The sequence below is a fragment of the Atta cephalotes genome, assembly GCF_000143395.1.
Source record: "Atta cephalotes unplaced genomic scaffold scaffold00030, whole genome shotgun sequence".
Taxonomy (NCBI): domain Eukaryota; kingdom Metazoa; phylum Arthropoda; class Insecta; order Hymenoptera; family Formicidae; genus Atta; species Atta cephalotes.
In genome coordinates, this window is record NW_012130094.1 from 1433967 (window position 1) to 1452267 (window position 18301).

Sequence of the window (18301 nt, forward strand, 5' to 3'; positions counted from 1 at the left end):
AGTGAATTCCCCTTAATCTCTTTCCAGCCTATGGATACGTACTACGAAATCATTCAAAATGGATTCAAATCGAAATTATTCAATTTCCTAGATTTCTATTGTTTTCTAGGAAAAGCGGAAATAATTTTGATCAAAATCCATTTTATTCCAACTTATTCCACAAGATAGTTAAGCAAATCGATAATAAACTCGTAAAAGTGTCAATATTGCCAATAGCACTTTAAACAATCGGAACTTCTCTCTTCCTCTTCAGGGGTCCTGTAACTTTTTTCCTATTGCGGAAATATAAAAAAATGAACATTTTTTGCGTGTATATATGTATACATATATACGTGCATATACATAAATATTTTCACTTTTCACATTTCCATTCTAGAAAAAAAGTTGTTACATGATCGATACTCCGGCAACTGTATTCTTATGTTGGCAATCGTGATAAAACCATCAATTACCATAAACGAAATTGATGATAAAAAAAGCTTTATGCATTTCTACCAATATAAATTAACTTTAATTTAACTTACTTTTTACCTTTTTCTAGTTGTAAGAAATTAGAAAAGAAGATAGAGCAAATCGATATTAAAGTTAATCGATATTAGTAAAAATGGACATAAATAAAGAATAACACAAGCATGATCAATAAAGTACCTAATACGTACAATCCATTAAAAAATACGATAACATCAACACGAGATATTTCATCAATCAAGAGATTTATGTTTTTTCTCTTCGAGCGCAACTTCATATATATATATAATAACGTCCAAGGTGCACCAGTGTGGAGTAACACAAATAACCCAAATTCACCAAGTTCTACTGAGACTGTAACCTGAAATGATACGGTTCGATTCGCCGACCAGAAAGAAATCGGAAAATTGTTTCAGGATGTAAAGGAACATGTAGGACGTCGCGCCGCCATGGACGACGACGACGACCTGCATTCGTGCGCCCGTATGTTATCCGCGTATTCCGCAATGTGCGAGAGAATAATGGAATATATTCATATTACTCACAATTGATGCCAATCCAGAACAGGCCCTCGTTAACGCGAACGCGGCACCATGCAACACTTATACCACGTTCATGCTGGACCGAATTCACACGAAAAACATTGCAAACGTTTCACGTTATATTACATGTTACACCGAATGATATGCTGTACGGTGTACGAATGGATCAACGGTCTGAACTCTGAAGCAAGTGTTGTTAGACGGGCCGGGTTTCAGACGCATGCGCGTCCAATGTAGCTTCAGTATTGTACCGGTCACTAATAAATAGGAGATCATTAGTCACTTAGGGTTGAAAATATTGAAAATTTTAATATATTTTACATATTTTACATAATATATTTCTATATATATACACATATGTAAAATATGTAAAATATAAATTAAAATTTTCAACATTTTTGAAAAAATTTTACATAAGCGACTAATGATTTCCTATTTACTAGTGACTGGTACATTACTGAAGCTACATTGGACGCGCATGCGTCTGAAACTGACCTATCTAACAACACTGCTCTGAAGTCCGACTTATTCAACAACAGAGAGAAATGAGAAACTTGAAAGTGACCATCTCTTTTTTCTGGCATCAGGGAAACCCTCTCCCGCCCCCGTACACTAGCGACACCAACATCTATTTTATAAAATGATTGTGAACTACGTGTGACATTTTCAACTGTTGATAAAATCATAGTGTCAAAAATGTGATGCGTATTCAAACTAATAACATCTAGCTTGCAATGTTGTTAAATCTATTCGAAAGTTGTCTCTATATATTACGATTTTGAATATTTCTTTTTCTCCCAAAAAGTCCTCCTAAAAATTTTCCTATTTTCGCAAAAGTAGACATTGATGCGCTAGTATATTTTCATTACACAAAAATGATGATCTTTTCAGGTTTTTCTCTGCTTATGTTGGGCGCATTCAGTGGATTCAACAGTTGAGTCTGCTGAACGCAGCCATTGTTATATCATGGGATCGATTCCATATCTCGAAAATTACAAAAGTGACCAAATATACTAGAATATTGATTTTCATTGGTCAACATCTAGTTAATTTGCTCACTTTTTATATTGATTGAAGATACAAAATCGATTTATGACCAGAGAGAAACCTAAGAGAGGACGGCCCAAAACATGTAACCGCAAAATGCTACCGCGCACTATCGCCCTCTGAAGAAATGGATGTTAACTACACAATAATATTCACCTTTTCGCGGAGTTCCTGATGGAAATAGATAGATGAAAATTTATAATTAAAATAAATAAAATCTATTAAATTAATAAAGATTTTAATGATTTCAGCGATTTATTTCCCATCAGGAGCACTGCAAAAAGGTAGATATTATTGAGTAGTTTCTACTTCTTTAGAGGATGGTAATGCGCGGCATTTTGCAGTCACAGATTTTGGCCGTCATGTCCTCTCTCAGGTTTTCTCTCTGCTTATAGCTATCGGGGATAAAATTGATATACAAAATCCATGATCTCGAAAAAAAAAAATTTGATAGCAACTTAATATAAAATAATACAGACTTGTTATTTAACTTATTTCTTAACTGAGTTTTATAAGTATCTAAAATGATTCTGAAAATATTCTCAGAAAAAAATATTTTTAAACAATTAAATAAAATTATATAAAATTATATATATAATTTTATATCCAGCAAACGAGAATGGATTGAAATAAATTGAAATAGATTCAGATTTTCAGAAATATTGATTCACGAATTAATTAAAATGAATGCTTTTCAATTCTAAATACATTTTTATTCATTTATAGGAATTGTATGGAATATATCTCTATGCCTTTCAATCTAAAACTAATATTAGCTTTTTCTGTGCATACAAACACAATTGTGAATACTGTTCAATTCAAAATTTTGAATAGGAAATGCAGCATTTTTCAATCCAATTACATCCAATTGAATCCAATTAAATCCAAAAAAGAATATATACGCTATTTAAAATATACGCATTCGGATAGAAAAAAATTTCAATCCATTTTAATTCATTCTCGTTTGCTGGATATATAAATAGACATATTTTATATAATTATATATAATTCTATGTAATTGTATACAATTTTAGTAAATATAGCTGCATTTAGAAGAAAAACAGCTTTGCAACTGTTGTAAAATTTTTCAAGATGATTCGTTCTTGCCTTGATTGTTTTTTTTATGGATCTAAATATATAAATAAATTATATTGAAAAATCTTACAAGAATTTTACAGTAAAAGCTGTTTTCTCTGCTAAACGCTAATTATTATGATCTTCTTTTTTACTTTAGCAAACTGATATTATTTTAATTTGTCGTTATGTTAATGTCAAATGACAACAAATAACATCAACTTGTTACTTGAGCATTCTTTCTTTTTCTTTTTTTACTTTTAATACAACACACTATGCAAAAAAATCATAAAGTACTTTATAATCAAATTACTTCTATTCATTTTTCAGATTATGTGGCAAATACAATTTAGCTTGTAGAGGCCCTCCACTACCCCCGTCGATTATAATCGACGATCCTCTTTTTATTACTTCAGCAAGTTCATATTATTTATCGTAATTATTTATCGTAATTTTGATATCAAAACAATATTGAAGACATTTTAACGTCAAATGATAACAAATAACGTTAGCTTGCTACTTCAATTTTTCCATTTTCCTTTTTTTTTAACTTTTAAACAATATACTATACAACATATTATACAAAAAAGTTATAATATGTTACACTTGAATTACGCATATATGTTTTTTATATAATTTGGTAAAAACAAGTTACATAATTTATAAAAGCCCTCCACCACGTTCCCTGCCATTCACTTTCTTCACAATATCAAAATGGGATAATTTTTATTCAAAATCAGAATAAATTTAGCCCAAATTTTTACAATACAGCACGCAAAATCTGGACATATTAAAAACGTAATCTTTTAAAGAATTGATCGAAATATTGTCTTAAAGAAGTTTTAAGAGTCTTATGTGATGATTTTTGGACATATGTATTGCATGTATTTTTATAATTTGTGTCAAAGTTTCTGGGACGAAGGTTTTTATTTTGTAACGCTTAATGATAGTGTCGATGTCATTATATTGTCGTTGCGTAGTTTCTTCAAGTATGAAATCTGACAATCACCAATGACAATATATAACGATATTTAAAATTACTGTCATTAATTGTAAGAATTATAAAATAAGAGCTAAAGTTACCCCATTTTATATATTAGTATATTTCTTTATATTTTTATTACTTACATTATTTTTTATACAATTTACTTTACATTATACATATTACAAAATACATTATATACATTACAAAAAAATTACATTATAAAACCAAAAATATTATATAATATACAATATAAACAATACAATAAATTAATGAGATAATATATATATATATACAATATATATATATATACGCCTAAAATTTCTTTTTAACATGAAATTACAGAAAAAACATTCGGTATGCGTATAATAACACAAAATTTTCACGATCGCGATGTAAAATATGTGGTTATACGTCCAATCGATAATGATTATTACTAGCATTTATTATTAATTATCAAATAAAACTGCAAAATTTGCTTCTTTTTAATTTATGCAAGCAATCGTGCAACCAAAAAAATTGTTAATAAATTTATTATATCTATCTCTATCTATCTCTTTCAATAAAAAAGAACATCAATTATTAACTATATATATGTAACTCATATACATTTTACAAAATATAAAAGAAATGCAACATGCAAAAAAGTACGCAAAATTTCAATACAAGACAATGTGACGAATGAAACGATCTAATCAATTCCGATAATTTTAAATTCTGCAACGCGTCTTCTATAATTATTATTTCTTTATATGATAATAAAAATGTTATTTAACAACTATTAAATGTGTTGCAATATCGTATCTATGATTCAAATAATATAATGGAATAAATCAAACGATTTCGCACGTATAAATTCGTGTTTCTCGCTTTACTTTCAATAAGAGAGATAATGTTATGGGTCTCTAAAAAAATCGCAAGGAAACACTGCGTTATCACTGGATTAAATAAAAAAATAATAACTAGTCCAACAATGAAACCAGGTCTTTCCGAGTAAGACGTTGGATAATATTCGACAGAAAAAAGAATGATCTCCACGAGAGCGAGCTGTACTCTGCTCTAGTCTTTACTTCTCATCAAGTTTCACGTCATCAACGCGAAAGAAAGTTAAGTGATTTCATTGGACACTAAGAACTCCGTTGCAGGAGAAAATCAAATTTTTCGGACTGTTTTTATAGCGTCCATTTTGGCAATGAATTAACAATTGTTACACTTTTCCAAAATTTACAAATAATATGCAATATTATGCAAATATTATGCAATTATCGAATATTTTAATGATAATTTAATCGATATTAATCAATTTTATAATACACAAGATCAAGATTTGCACGCAAAAATATATTCTTTATATTATTACAAAATACAGCATCTTAACAAAATAAAAAAATCATGGATAGAATAATGTTTATCAAAGAATAGTTACAAATGATTATATTTCAAAGTAATAAAATACATACGTCATTATAATTTATTATATATGTGAGTACAAAAATTCTCAGGTACCAACTGTTCAAGGCGAATCGAACCGATAACAATAAGATTAAAATTTTATTCATTTTTTCATCTTATTTTGATTTTATAATCGAATACCATTAATATAAAATTTATATCAATCTTTTTTTCTCTGCAGCAGTTACTCAAATGTAGTCAAATAATTAAATAGAATTATCTAAATAATTAATGTAATATTTAGAAAATTAGAGTTATAAAAATCTTATTGATATTGGGGTACCCAATCGATTCGTCTTGAATTTTTAAGTATGCACATTTTTAATTACGTCCATTATATTATTACAATAAATTATTTAAATAAACATAAATCTTTTTGATAAAATTTTATCAGATAAATAGAAGCTAAAAATTTCTTGCATTATATATAGACTGCGTACGTATTTGTATTTCATTATACAAATTAATCTAAAAAAATTTTAATTAATTAATATTTTGGAATAAAGGGATGTCCAGTGTCTGAAAACAGTTTCTTAAAAGAAATTAAAGATTAAAAAAAAATATATTCATTTGTAACACATTTTTTTCTTAAAGAAATCACAAAACCAATTACTTAACAAAACTTGTAATTTTAGTTTAGTTAGTTAGTTTTTTTAATGTAATTCATTTATCTATAAATAATTGCTATCCATGTTCAATCTATTAAATCTTATTATTGTTAAAGCAGTTTTAATGTTAATTAATGAAAAACTATTTAATGAGAAGAATAAATTCTTGTCTCAGAACATACTATATTTAATTAATTCCATGATTAGACTTAAAAAATTATATTGCCGTAGTCGTTAACTTATTGCTGAAATCACTACTTTCAGAGAATATAAAAAAAAACCCTTAATTAATTAATCGATTAATTTCAGGCCTGCAATGGTCGAAAATCTCCAGATTCAATGAAGCACTAAAATAAGCATCTCGAATGCCATGCAAATTAATAAGAAATGACTTTATACGTTAAAAATCATTATTCTCCCTCGGTACGAATTACAACATTTATATGTCTATTACTTGATGCTAGGAATAGCCACAATCGAGCTCCAATTATCGTATTTATGAACATGAAAATAACGCAGTATTTGCATTAACTTTAAATGATTTAACATATTTAATACGAAACATAATTTAAAAATTCGGAAAGAATTAATAAATATTTAATATTATATACTAAATATTATATATTTCACGAGTACATTTCATTGTAAAAGCGAGATAAAATAAGACGTTTTGCAAATTCTATATAACAAGCTCTAATATAAAATTTGGAACTTCACAAAAATATATTAAATTTATTTGACATTTATTATGACATTGTGATATCTAAGACATGAATGTTAATTTCGTGAACAAAAACTGTACACCATCATTGTCTTCAATTAATTATTATAATACATGCCACATAAACTATAACTTTTAATGCGGAATTTTAGAAAAATTTCTCGAATTTTTGTTAACAATCTTTTGGTAACAAAAAAATTTTTAAATCTCCCAAAATGAACGTTTATTAAATTGATTTTTGTCTTGTTAATTGCAACCGATTACATAATAAACATTATTTACAATTATTATTATTATTACATAAATTACAAATACAATATACATAATACATAACATTTACAAAAATATGTAATATTTTACATTGTCTCTAAAAATTGATTTAAAATTAATAATTTAATTTTTAAGTTATTATTATTAAGTTATTATTATTAAAAATATAATAACAAAAAAATGCAATTATATATTATATTTTATATAATAATAAATAATTTAATATTTAATATAATAATAATAAATATATCGACATACTTATAATTATTATATATAAGTTATTATTATTATTTTGTCTGTAATAGAATCTTTTTAACTCTATTTTTCAACTCAAATTATTGACACTCCTATCTGATCGAATCCCTACCTATCCGTATTCCAGTCTATATTCCTAATTGTCCATATTTTTTTATATCTATTTACCTACATATTCGCATATTTTAAGTTAATAAAAAAAAATCTTTAATTAAAATCGCGACGCGATATGCAACTTACTAAGGATTTTTTAGTTAATCCAGCAAAATATCTAAAATCTACTCGAGCGATAAATCTAAGAATCAAAGTTTCAAATATACGCGCGCGATTAGAATGTAAATTGGATCTTTCTAATCTCCTACATATATGAGAAAATAGAGGAAAATATAAAGGAAATCAAACAAATAAATAAATAACAATTTTATACATTACCTTATACTTCACGTGATCAAAATTGACCACTTACCTTATTCCTTCCGTCATATTTCTCCTTCTTTCTTCAGGTCAGATTGGATTGGACATTATACGTATTATATTAATGTCCAATATTCAAACAAACATACTATTATTTATTGTGTGTGTAGTTACATGCAACATATTAAATTTTAAGTAATTAAACGAACTATGAACAAAAGACGTTAATAAAATTATTGATAATAACGAAAGCTTAAAAAGAATAATTTGATTACCAAATCACTTTTTAAATCTCTTTAAAAGTAATTATTATATATTAAAGCATGAAAAAATAAGAAACGATCGATGTGAACAAACGAACAAATTATCATTTCCGATTCATAACAGTGACGAAGGCGAATATTGATGATATTGGTGACATAAGATTCAATTTAGATAACTCGTATTTTTTTTTCGTAAACCATTTCCTAATAATTCAATAACTTTAAAAACGTTAACAATCATCAACCGATAATGAAATTATTGATATATGGAATTCGGATCTCATGGGTGAAAATTCGGATTTAATCCCAACAAGGACCCTTCATTTTCAACGAAGCAGTAAGAATTGCTTGTCATAATAAAAATCGTTATGAGACCTCAATATATTCCTTAATTTTCCTTTCATCAATTATTAAATATCAGCAAAAGTAACCATAAAAATCCGAATTCACATAAAACAAAATATTATAATGAATTCAACCTCTCTTCCACATAATATTTAAATACTTCACACATGTTTTAATTTTACAAAATATATGTTTCTTCCATAAAATTGTATTTATTCAGAAGATATATAAATTATACTAAATCTTCATATTACAATTACAATCTAATGCGAGAAGAATATTTGACTGTAATTGGTCAATTTCTTATGACTTAAAGCTTAAAAAATACTTATTATAGGTCTAGACTAAGGCTTATGGCATAAGGCATAACTGCATAAACCAATCAGAGAGCTGTATTAGTATCTTAAGAAATTATTTAAAATGGTTTTAAAATATGAACAGATTACGAATATACGCCCTTAGTCTTATTATATCTTATTATTTTTGTAAGATATTTAAAAAAGATAAAAAATTTCTTAAACTTCTTAACTTAAAAAAAATTTCTTAACTTAAAAAAAGTTAAAAATGTTAACGTTTAAAAATAACTTAAAATTTAATGCATTTAAAATTAAGTTAAGTTAAAAGTTATTAACTTTTTTTTTAACTTTTAACGTTTTAACTAGTTACTATCCAACCCTGATAATTATACATAAGTAATTTCTTCAAACTTGATGTTTTCTAAATAATGTGAAAATTACCTTTTTCATTATTTTTAATGTTTTTACATTACTATTATTATTTCTATTACATCAGAAAGTAATTTTACAAAAAAAAAAGATATATGAACATTATATGGACATATTTCATATAAAATTATATGTTTATAATTATGCATCTTTATGTATATTTATACATAATTATACATATTCATGCATGATAAATTTTTTATCAAGTACTGCGCGAAAAACTCTGTATTGTGACTTATAAACTCCTTATCAGTTGTATTTATATCATTATATTATATTGTTATATCACTTATATCTAGTTGTATTATATAAAAATATCTTTATATAAAAATTTTTATGGAAAAAATATTAATATAATTTAAAAAGTTCTTATGTATTCCGCGACAAGTAACTGATGAGTATTTTATGTCATTTATTTTGCTTTATTTGTTGTAAATTTATTTTGTAAATCAACCAAATGAATAAGCTACAATCTATTATATTAAAATTGATGGTGTGAATGTTCAAAAATTAATTATTTATAATCATATGTAGTAGTATTGCATTTTATATATTTATATATATACATATATTTACACACACACACGCGCGCGCGCGCGCGCGCGCGTGTGTGTGTGTGTGTGTGTGTAAGATAAGATTAGTCAATCGTTGTAATAACATTATTGTATTTTTTTTTTGAAAGGACAATTTTTTTATTTATATGCATTGCAAAAATATTTTTTAAAATGTACATATTTTTTCTTTGCATCAATTTATAACATTTAATCTTGAATGAATAATTGAGAATAGGATTAAGGAAAATATAAATGCATAACTCGTTTAATTATAGGTTTTGTTGTATCAAAATATTCTTTATTTTTGTGTCATATATATTGAATATATGAATATCCTGTACTAATTTAAAAATAAAGAATCTGTGGAATTCTTTAAATTTTAAAATTCATAATATTTTGTTTATACAAAATTTTTTATTTTTTCTTCTTCATCATTTATTTTATCAATTTTAATTTAAAACTAATTATTTCAGTAATTTTTTTATATCCACAAGCTTATTTTTATTAAAATACAATTTTGTATATAAATATTTTTTATGTTTCACATTGTTAGTAAAGAAAAGAATTTTTGTTCAAAATCCTTTTGAATTAAAAAATTTTATTATTTCCAATATGTGTTAATTAAATAATAATTCAATAAAATTAAACGTATTTATGTTCTTACTTGATTTATTAATATTATATAATTTTATTAATTTTATATAATTTATAACACTAACTCCTCATTAAATTTTATTTCATTTTCTTTTTTATGTATATTTGTTTGAAAATCCGGGAAAAAATATATATATTATATATTTTATAATAATCATATGTAATTGTACAGAAAATATGTCAATTTTTAATATAATTATATATAATTTTATATTTTTTCCGGGTATAAACATAATAGTCTCAAGTACAATAGTATACCAAAACGCTGATCAAGTTGATAAATAATGATAGACAAATCCAAAATTAAATATGTATCATAATTGTTTGTAGCTAATCCATTTTAAAGTAATCTGTAAAGCGTTTATTCATTTCTAATATAATGATAGACCTGTACATTTTTCACAAATTCGTTACCTGATAAAATATTTGTCACTCACCGATCGATGCTCCGATTTCTCAGTATAGAGCCGTGGAAAATCTCCATTATATTTTATTACATCTTCACTAACCGATTAATGGCCTGATCATAGCTGAGATGACTGCGTGTATCAATAAAAGAAGAAGAAGGAAGATCAACTCATGCGCAGCAATGGAATTATCAGCTACGGAGTTACGTGATTCTGTAACATACAAATACAAGATACAAATTAAAATAGCGTTCAAAATAATCAATAATTAAAAAATTAATTTTTATATACATTGAATTTTTTAATAATTTTTCAATTATATATTTTCCATTAAAATAATTATACATTTTCTCAAAATGATCTTTATAAGAATAAATTTCTGTAATGTTTTAAAGATTAATTTTTTTTAAATTATTATTTTTAATGTAATAAAATAAGCTTGCTTACCGCAAAGTTACTCCATTGCTTTTTCTGAACCTCCTCCTCCTCCTCCTCCTCCTCACAAAATTATCAAGCTTGCTTTTCATCTCTGTTCTCTTTCCATTGTTTGCTTTTTGACAGCACCTATCAGTTGAAACAAATAGTTTGTTAAAATTAAAGTTGCAAATAATTGCTAAGGGTGTGCTCTTTTGCATTTACAGTGCTTGTAAACATTATTTATCCTTGTTTGATATTTGATGAACTGATGTTTATCATCATGTGAGAATGAAAGCGGAACGCACTCTAAATATTATGCGACTATGTCGTATTTTGTATAGTCGATATTAATTAGATGTGATATGTTGCGACAGCAAAAAAATAAGAACGCAAAAAATTTGTCATGCTTGATATTTGTAATATTTTACAAATAAAATTTGGATATTGGAATGCATCTAAAATAGCAAAAAATTTCTGGACAGTTGACTTTATGCAAAGACGAAACGCTATTCGACTGCATGAATATTGTTAAATATGTACTTGAACGAATTATTGATATAAAATTATTGATATAAATTTTGCTTATTATATAAAATTAATATAAATTTTCCAATTCATTTGGAGCCGATTCGTATTCGCCGCATTCTGCAAATAAAACATAAATGTAATTATAGTATCGAAATGATTTCATTTCTCGCGTAATCAATTTCACGCACTAAGAGTTGACGTCATGGCACGGTAGCAATGTGTGTCCTTCTCTTATATGTAAGTGAATATTGAATCTGTAATTGCGCGAACATTAAGTGTTGTAATAAACAACAAATATAGATTTAATATAAGTTTTTAATTATCATTTGATCGATGCTAATCTCGTCTCTTAATTATATTCGCGCTTCATTTACAAATCGAGATATAAAATGAATCATAGTTATAATTAAGATGAGACGATGAAGCAGCTTCGTTTTTGCGCGGTTAATTTCGCCGATTTTACCAAAATCGATGCGAATGACGCGGCGTAGTGCACTTCTCACTTTTGGCGCATGAATTTTCCGTATTACGAGATATATCTGATGCTCGAAATACAAAAATAATACAATTATAAAGGGCAATCGTATATTATAAGCTCGTCTTTTATGATTATTATATCCGTATTGTAGATTGATATTCGAAAATCTCATTGTCATTATTTAAACGATATACTTTCAACGAACAAGTTTTGCGAAATACGCATTTGAACGGATTATTAATATGCGATTACTGAATCTATAGTCGGTAGTTAAATATCGCGTATAAAAATATACATTTAAATTACATATTCAGATATTATATGAGTTTTAATTACTATATTTTATTGCGCATTTCCACTCGTCGTCGTAAGAGCCAGTCTGTTCCGCCGTCATTCCCTATCCATCGTATTTCACGAATGAAATGTGAATACGATCAAAATAAGGAAGCGGCGTAGTTTTCCGTGTGCGATCAACTTCACGCGTAAAAAGCGACGCGAGACGCGACGAGACGATACGACATCGCGCGTCTTGATTTTCGATTGAATGAGTATGCGAGAAATATACTTTCGACCTAATAATCAGTGTGCTAATACTATATATACTAGAATTTGCAATACGTAATGTTTACATTATGCGAGAAGTAAAGACAAAGTTAATTATTGATTACCTTAATAAAGAAATCCAACGATGAACGATCCTGTACCGTTTCTCGTTGTTTTTGTGATTTAAGAGATTCCGTCGTTTTATAATTAGCAGAGATTAAAATATGGAGAAAAAGACAATCAATTCGGAAACAGGGCTGCGAATTTTTCCAACGTCGTTTTATATGCAGCAGATTAGAATATGGAGAAAAAATCAATCGATTCGGAAACAGGGCTGCGAACTTTTTCAACGTTAAAATGATAGGATATATCCCGTCCCGTCCTCAAGTCACAAAAGCGTGGAATTACCAATACGCGGTATTTATATAAGCCGTCAAATGGCGAATCCCACCACTCGCATGCCAGCCAATGAACGCGAAGCGCTCCTCGTTGCGGATGCTTATTGGATCGCACTAGCTTCCAAATATGGTATATAAACGCTACGCACAAATTCTTGAACCTGTCTTTTTTGAAATTTAGGACCGTGCGTTTTATAAAAATAAAGGAGCCTGTATGCATTCGAAGTGCTTTTACGATGTTAGCATGTATTTAATACATAGTTCGTGTTTACTGTAAAATTTCAAACATAAAAGAGTGTTTGAATACGGACTAGAAATTATATTTTTTCCAAAAATTAAGAACCAATTAGAATAAATAAATGAAGGCTATCGAAAAAATTATATGAAATAAAAACTTATAAAATAATAAGCAATTATAAATTGTGAATCATTTTAACCGCGCAAGTATAGAAATATAAAGTATAATATACGACATTGAAAAATGGACGAAATTATATCGACGGCAGAGAGAAACTTGAGAGAGGATTATTGTTGTAGTTAACATTCACTTCTTCAGAGGACGGTAGTGCGCGGCAACATTTTGCAGTTACAAATTTTAGATCGTCTTCTTTCAGGTTTCTGTTGAGACCATCATGGCTCACCATTTCAGTTGCTCCAGTCTGACAGTCTGACTACGCCAGTAGGTTAGGTCGAAAGTTGTCGTGACTGTGTCCGAGAGATAGGCTCTCTTTCTCTCTCGCATTCAAAATCGTGAAATCATGCTCGATCTTTTTACAATATTCAGCAAGGGTGGCATAGTGCTCTGGTGCTTCCAGAGCACATCTCAGATTTTTGCACCCAGTGTCAATGCCTTGATAAGAAGTGTTATATTGCAAGTGAGTCGCAAAAATACATTGACAAGCACACGTCTACGCCTGGCGACCTTTGACCCTAAATTGCGTGATGCATTTCCTCAATTTCCTTGCGTTAAATTTGCATTCGAGCCATTTAATTGACTTCTCGATAATAATCCCGTTTATTTAAAAAAAAAATGCAACTCTATAAATATTTGTCCTTACATCTCTAATTTTAATTTTTTTCTTAATTTATTATTTTCATGAATAGTTGTATTATCTTAAAAAAAAGTCGAATGTATAAAGCTTTGCTTAAAATCGTTTTAAGATGTTAATATATTAAGTAATAAGATGTTTAAAATTTTTTTAATATGCGAATTAATTATATATAATGCTAAGAACGAGATTGTTAGGTTAAATAAACCATATGGTTGGAAATCAAATTATCAAATCTAATTATATATCTTGTGAAATATTCCTTATTCTGTACAATAAAATTAAAATTAAAAGAATATTATAAAAAAAACAAGTTTCTTATATTTTTATATTTCTTTGAAAGTTTATTTGGATAATAATTCTTCTCAAAAATTAAATATCAGTATTGGTGGAATTGAAGCTTTTATATCTATATAGTACATACCCTTGATGTGTATATATATATATATATATATATATTGTGTGTGTGTGTGTGTGTGTGTGTATATATATATGTATACATATATAATGTATACTTTTATATAAAATATTAAATAGAACTAAATTGAGGAAATAGAATATTATACAAAATAAAATATAAAAATATATTTTACCTCTGTTTTCCTTATAATATATGTTATTAGAATTCTCTTTCTAGAAAATTTAAGAAATAAATTATAATTTATAAAAATTGATTTTTTTTTTTAGGAACGTACAGGGAATCACAGCTTCGAGCATGACTCTTTGCGACTACAATATAAACTCGACAATGAGTTTGAGTTGGTATTTGTAGTGGCATATCAGAAAATATTACAATTATCTTACGTGGATAAATTCCTGAATGACATCCATCTAGAGTTTAGGGATCGCTTCAAGAATGAGCTTGAAAACTCAAGCTGGTTCACTAACTTCGAATTTGAACGTGCTTATCGTATGGTGCTTGAACGAGCAGAACACTGGTCACGTTCACAGGCTAAGATACCGAAGCAAATGCGTACCTTTGACGAGAGTCAAAAGTCCAAAAAGACTGTCGCTAGTATGATTGAAAGGAAAAACGATAAAGACGATAAGAAGCCAGGTATAGCCATAATTAACAGTATAACAATTACTTTGTAATGCAATAATAGTGTATATAGCTTTATCTATATTTGAGACAAATAAGCTCGAATTTTAAAATTTAAATAATTTAAAAGAAAGGCGCAAAAGAAGGGTGAATTTTATTTGTAGTCATTCATAATATTCAGGTTTGCTGTGTAGGGGAAAATTCAGAAATTACGAAAATAAAATTTATGCAATAACAACATCCTAAGGAAAAAAGAAGTATAGTATAGTAGAATAAAAGTGTAGGAGTATCGCGTGCTTGTTTTATTTTTGCGGTATGAGACAGTAAGCCAATTTATGTAACATTTAGAATTATAAGCTATTCTTATTCACTAATTTTCTCCTTCCAATCTGGATAATACTAAAACAATAGGGATTTTCTTCTTCGCTTCTAGGTAAAAAGAAGAAAGCAAATAACTGTAATGGGGATTATCATAGTAAGTAAGCTTTAATGTTTTATATTATAATAGTTTATTAAATCCTTGCATGTGGTATAGTATTGCATATCTTAATATTTCATAATATGTACAATATTGCATGAATAAAATAATTAAATTAACAAACGTAACTTCATTAAAGTTTTGTTTGGAATGTTTCTCTTTATTCAGTGATTTGTATTAAATTAAATATATTTAAATCCTGCAGCAAAAATTCAAGATGTTCCAAAACAAGAATTGCCGAAACATCAAGTGGAACATAACGGAGAACTTGACGAAGAAACGCTGATCGCCAATCGTATGAAACTTGCTCAGAAAATGGCAGGACAAAAGAAAAAAGCTGACAAGCAGTAAGCATATATAATATTATTTTCTTAATTATATTAATATTAGGATTACATCACATTAATATTAGAAAAAGAAATTTTTCAGATTTTTTTTTAACTGAATTAATCAAATATTTAATATAGATCATATTTTAATTCTATTTTTATAAAGAATTTTTTATTTTTATAATGGACTATATATATATATAACGATAAATTTAAAAAATAACATAAAAATAACATAAAAATGTTGTATTTTTGTATTAGGAAAAGTCCTAAACCTGAGAAAGCTGGCAAAAAACCGCGCATCTGGGAATTGGGCGGCACAACAAAGGATCTTGCTACGCTAGAACGAACTAAAGACAAACCTGAGGAAAATGATGACTATGTGGCAGCCAATACAGCTGTAATATTTTTTCTTTTGCATTCTTTTAATATTAAGTTTATTGAAAAATTTGCTTCCTATTTCTATTGACAAAAAATCTTATATTTTTTCTTATAATTTTTCTTATTAAATTTGATATCTCTAACTGATAATTAATTACGTTTTGTAGTATCTTTCTATTTTTTATTTTTTGGAAATTTCTATGTGTGTGTGTGCGTGCGTGCGTGCGTGCGTGCGTACGTGCGTGCGTGCAAAAATTTAAAAAATTTTGTGTATCTGAATATATAATGATATATATATATATATATAATATATTAATTCTTACAATAATGAAATTGAAGAATAAAATTGGAAAAAAACAACCAAAGAAAATATAAAAGAAAAAGAATGCATTGAATGAATTGATTTTTAGTCGAAGAAATGCGATTTATACTTTCATTATTTATATTGTTTATTTATATTCTTATTATCTTTTGTAGCTAGTTGGACAGATGAAAGGTAGCATTCGCGATCTTGAGGTAAACAGCGAATCTGAGGACAGTTCCGATCAGGAAGAGATGGAGCAGTGCAAGCAGCAAGTACAAAAGAAAACGAGTATGTTCTCTATGTTCAAGAGTTTAGTCGGTAGCAAATCTCTAAAGCAAGCAGAGATGTTGCCGGTTTTGGAGAAACTGAAAGATCATCTAATCACTAAAAATGTTGCTGCGGACATCGCGCAGAAGTTATGCGATTCTGTCGGCACAAAGTTGGAAGGAAAGATACTCGGCACCTTTGATAGTGTGGCAAACACTGTGAAAGCCACTTTAACAGACGCTTTAGTACAGATATTGTCGCCCAAAAGGAGAATCGATATTCTACGAGACGCTTTAGAAGCTAAGAACAGCAACAGGCCTTATGTGATGACTTTTTGTGGCGTCAATGGGGTCGGCAAGTCGACAAATCTGGCAAAAATCTGTTTCTGGTTAATAGAAAACAATTTCCGCGTGTTAATAGCCGCATGCGATACATTTAGGTAATGAATATTATCTCATTATAAATATATGCTTCTTGAAACATAATATCTTTCTTATATATTTTTTCTGTATGCATACATTGTATTATATATATTTGTTTTAAACATCTTATTTCTAAAATAATTTTTTTTAAGATATTAATTTGTCAATAAATGCCTCAATTCTGTTATAAATTCTAATAAAAGTTAATGTATAAGAGCTTATAATAACAATAATTTTATGATTTAGAGCTGGAGCTGTTGAACAACTGAGAACTCACATGCGTCATTTGAATGCTCTGCATCCACCAGAAAAGCACGGGAATCAGTCGATGGTGCAGCTATATGAGAAAGGTTACGGTAAAGATGCCGCAGGCATTGCCATGGAGGCGATACGCTTTGCGAAAGATTCCAGAATTGATGTTGTCCTAGTTGATACTGCTGGTAGAATGCAAGATAATGAACCATTAATGCGAGCTCTGGCAAAACTAATTAAAGTTAATGAGCCGGACTTGGTTTTATTTGTGGGAGAAGCTCTCGTCGGGAATGAGGCTGTGGATCAACTGGTGAAATTCAATCAAGCTTTGGCTGACTACAGTCAATCTGCCAATCCTCATATGATCGACGGTATCGTGTTGACAAAATTTGATACTATCGATGATAAAGTAAGTTTTTCTTTTATATATATATTTTTTTTAAATGATTTTTATTACAATTTTTTTGTAAAACCTCTAATCTTTCAATGTCAATATCTGAGAAAATATTTATCATCACATAAGAAATATATACCATCTATACACACACACACACACACACACACACACACACACACACACACACACACACACACACACACACACACACACACACACACACACACACACACAC

The 18301-nt window shown here is 27.9% G+C and overlaps 1 protein-coding gene and 1 long non-coding RNA gene across 2 annotated transcripts in view; one reads left to right on the plus strand and one right to left on the minus strand.

Annotated features, from left to right (window-relative positions):
• Window positions 1-10388: 10388 nt before the first annotated feature.
• On the minus strand, window positions 10389-11254 carry LOC105620853. Its single transcript, XR_001046499.1, has 3 exons — window positions 11229-11254; window positions 10812-10994; window positions 10389-10724 (listed from the first exon to the last, which is right to left on the minus strand). It is a non-coding gene; the product is annotated as an uncharacterized LOC105620853 (long non-coding RNA).
• Window positions 11255-13903: 2649 nt separating this feature from the next.
• Window positions 13904-18301, plus strand: part of LOC105620854 (signal recognition particle receptor subunit alpha homolog) — a 5687-nt gene continuing 1289 nt past the window's right edge. Inside the window, exons 1-7 of the mRNA XM_012202328.1 lie at window positions 13904-14020; window positions 14882-15251; window positions 15670-15711; window positions 15920-16061; window positions 16305-16443; window positions 16902-17434; window positions 17664-18078. Coding sequence (XP_012057718.1) covers window positions 13904-14020; window positions 14882-15251; window positions 15670-15711; window positions 15920-16061; window positions 16305-16443; window positions 16902-17434; window positions 17664-18078 — 1758 coding nt within the window. The remainder of the gene's footprint in view (window positions 14021-14881; window positions 15252-15669; window positions 15712-15919; window positions 16062-16304; window positions 16444-16901; window positions 17435-17663; window positions 18079-18301) is intronic.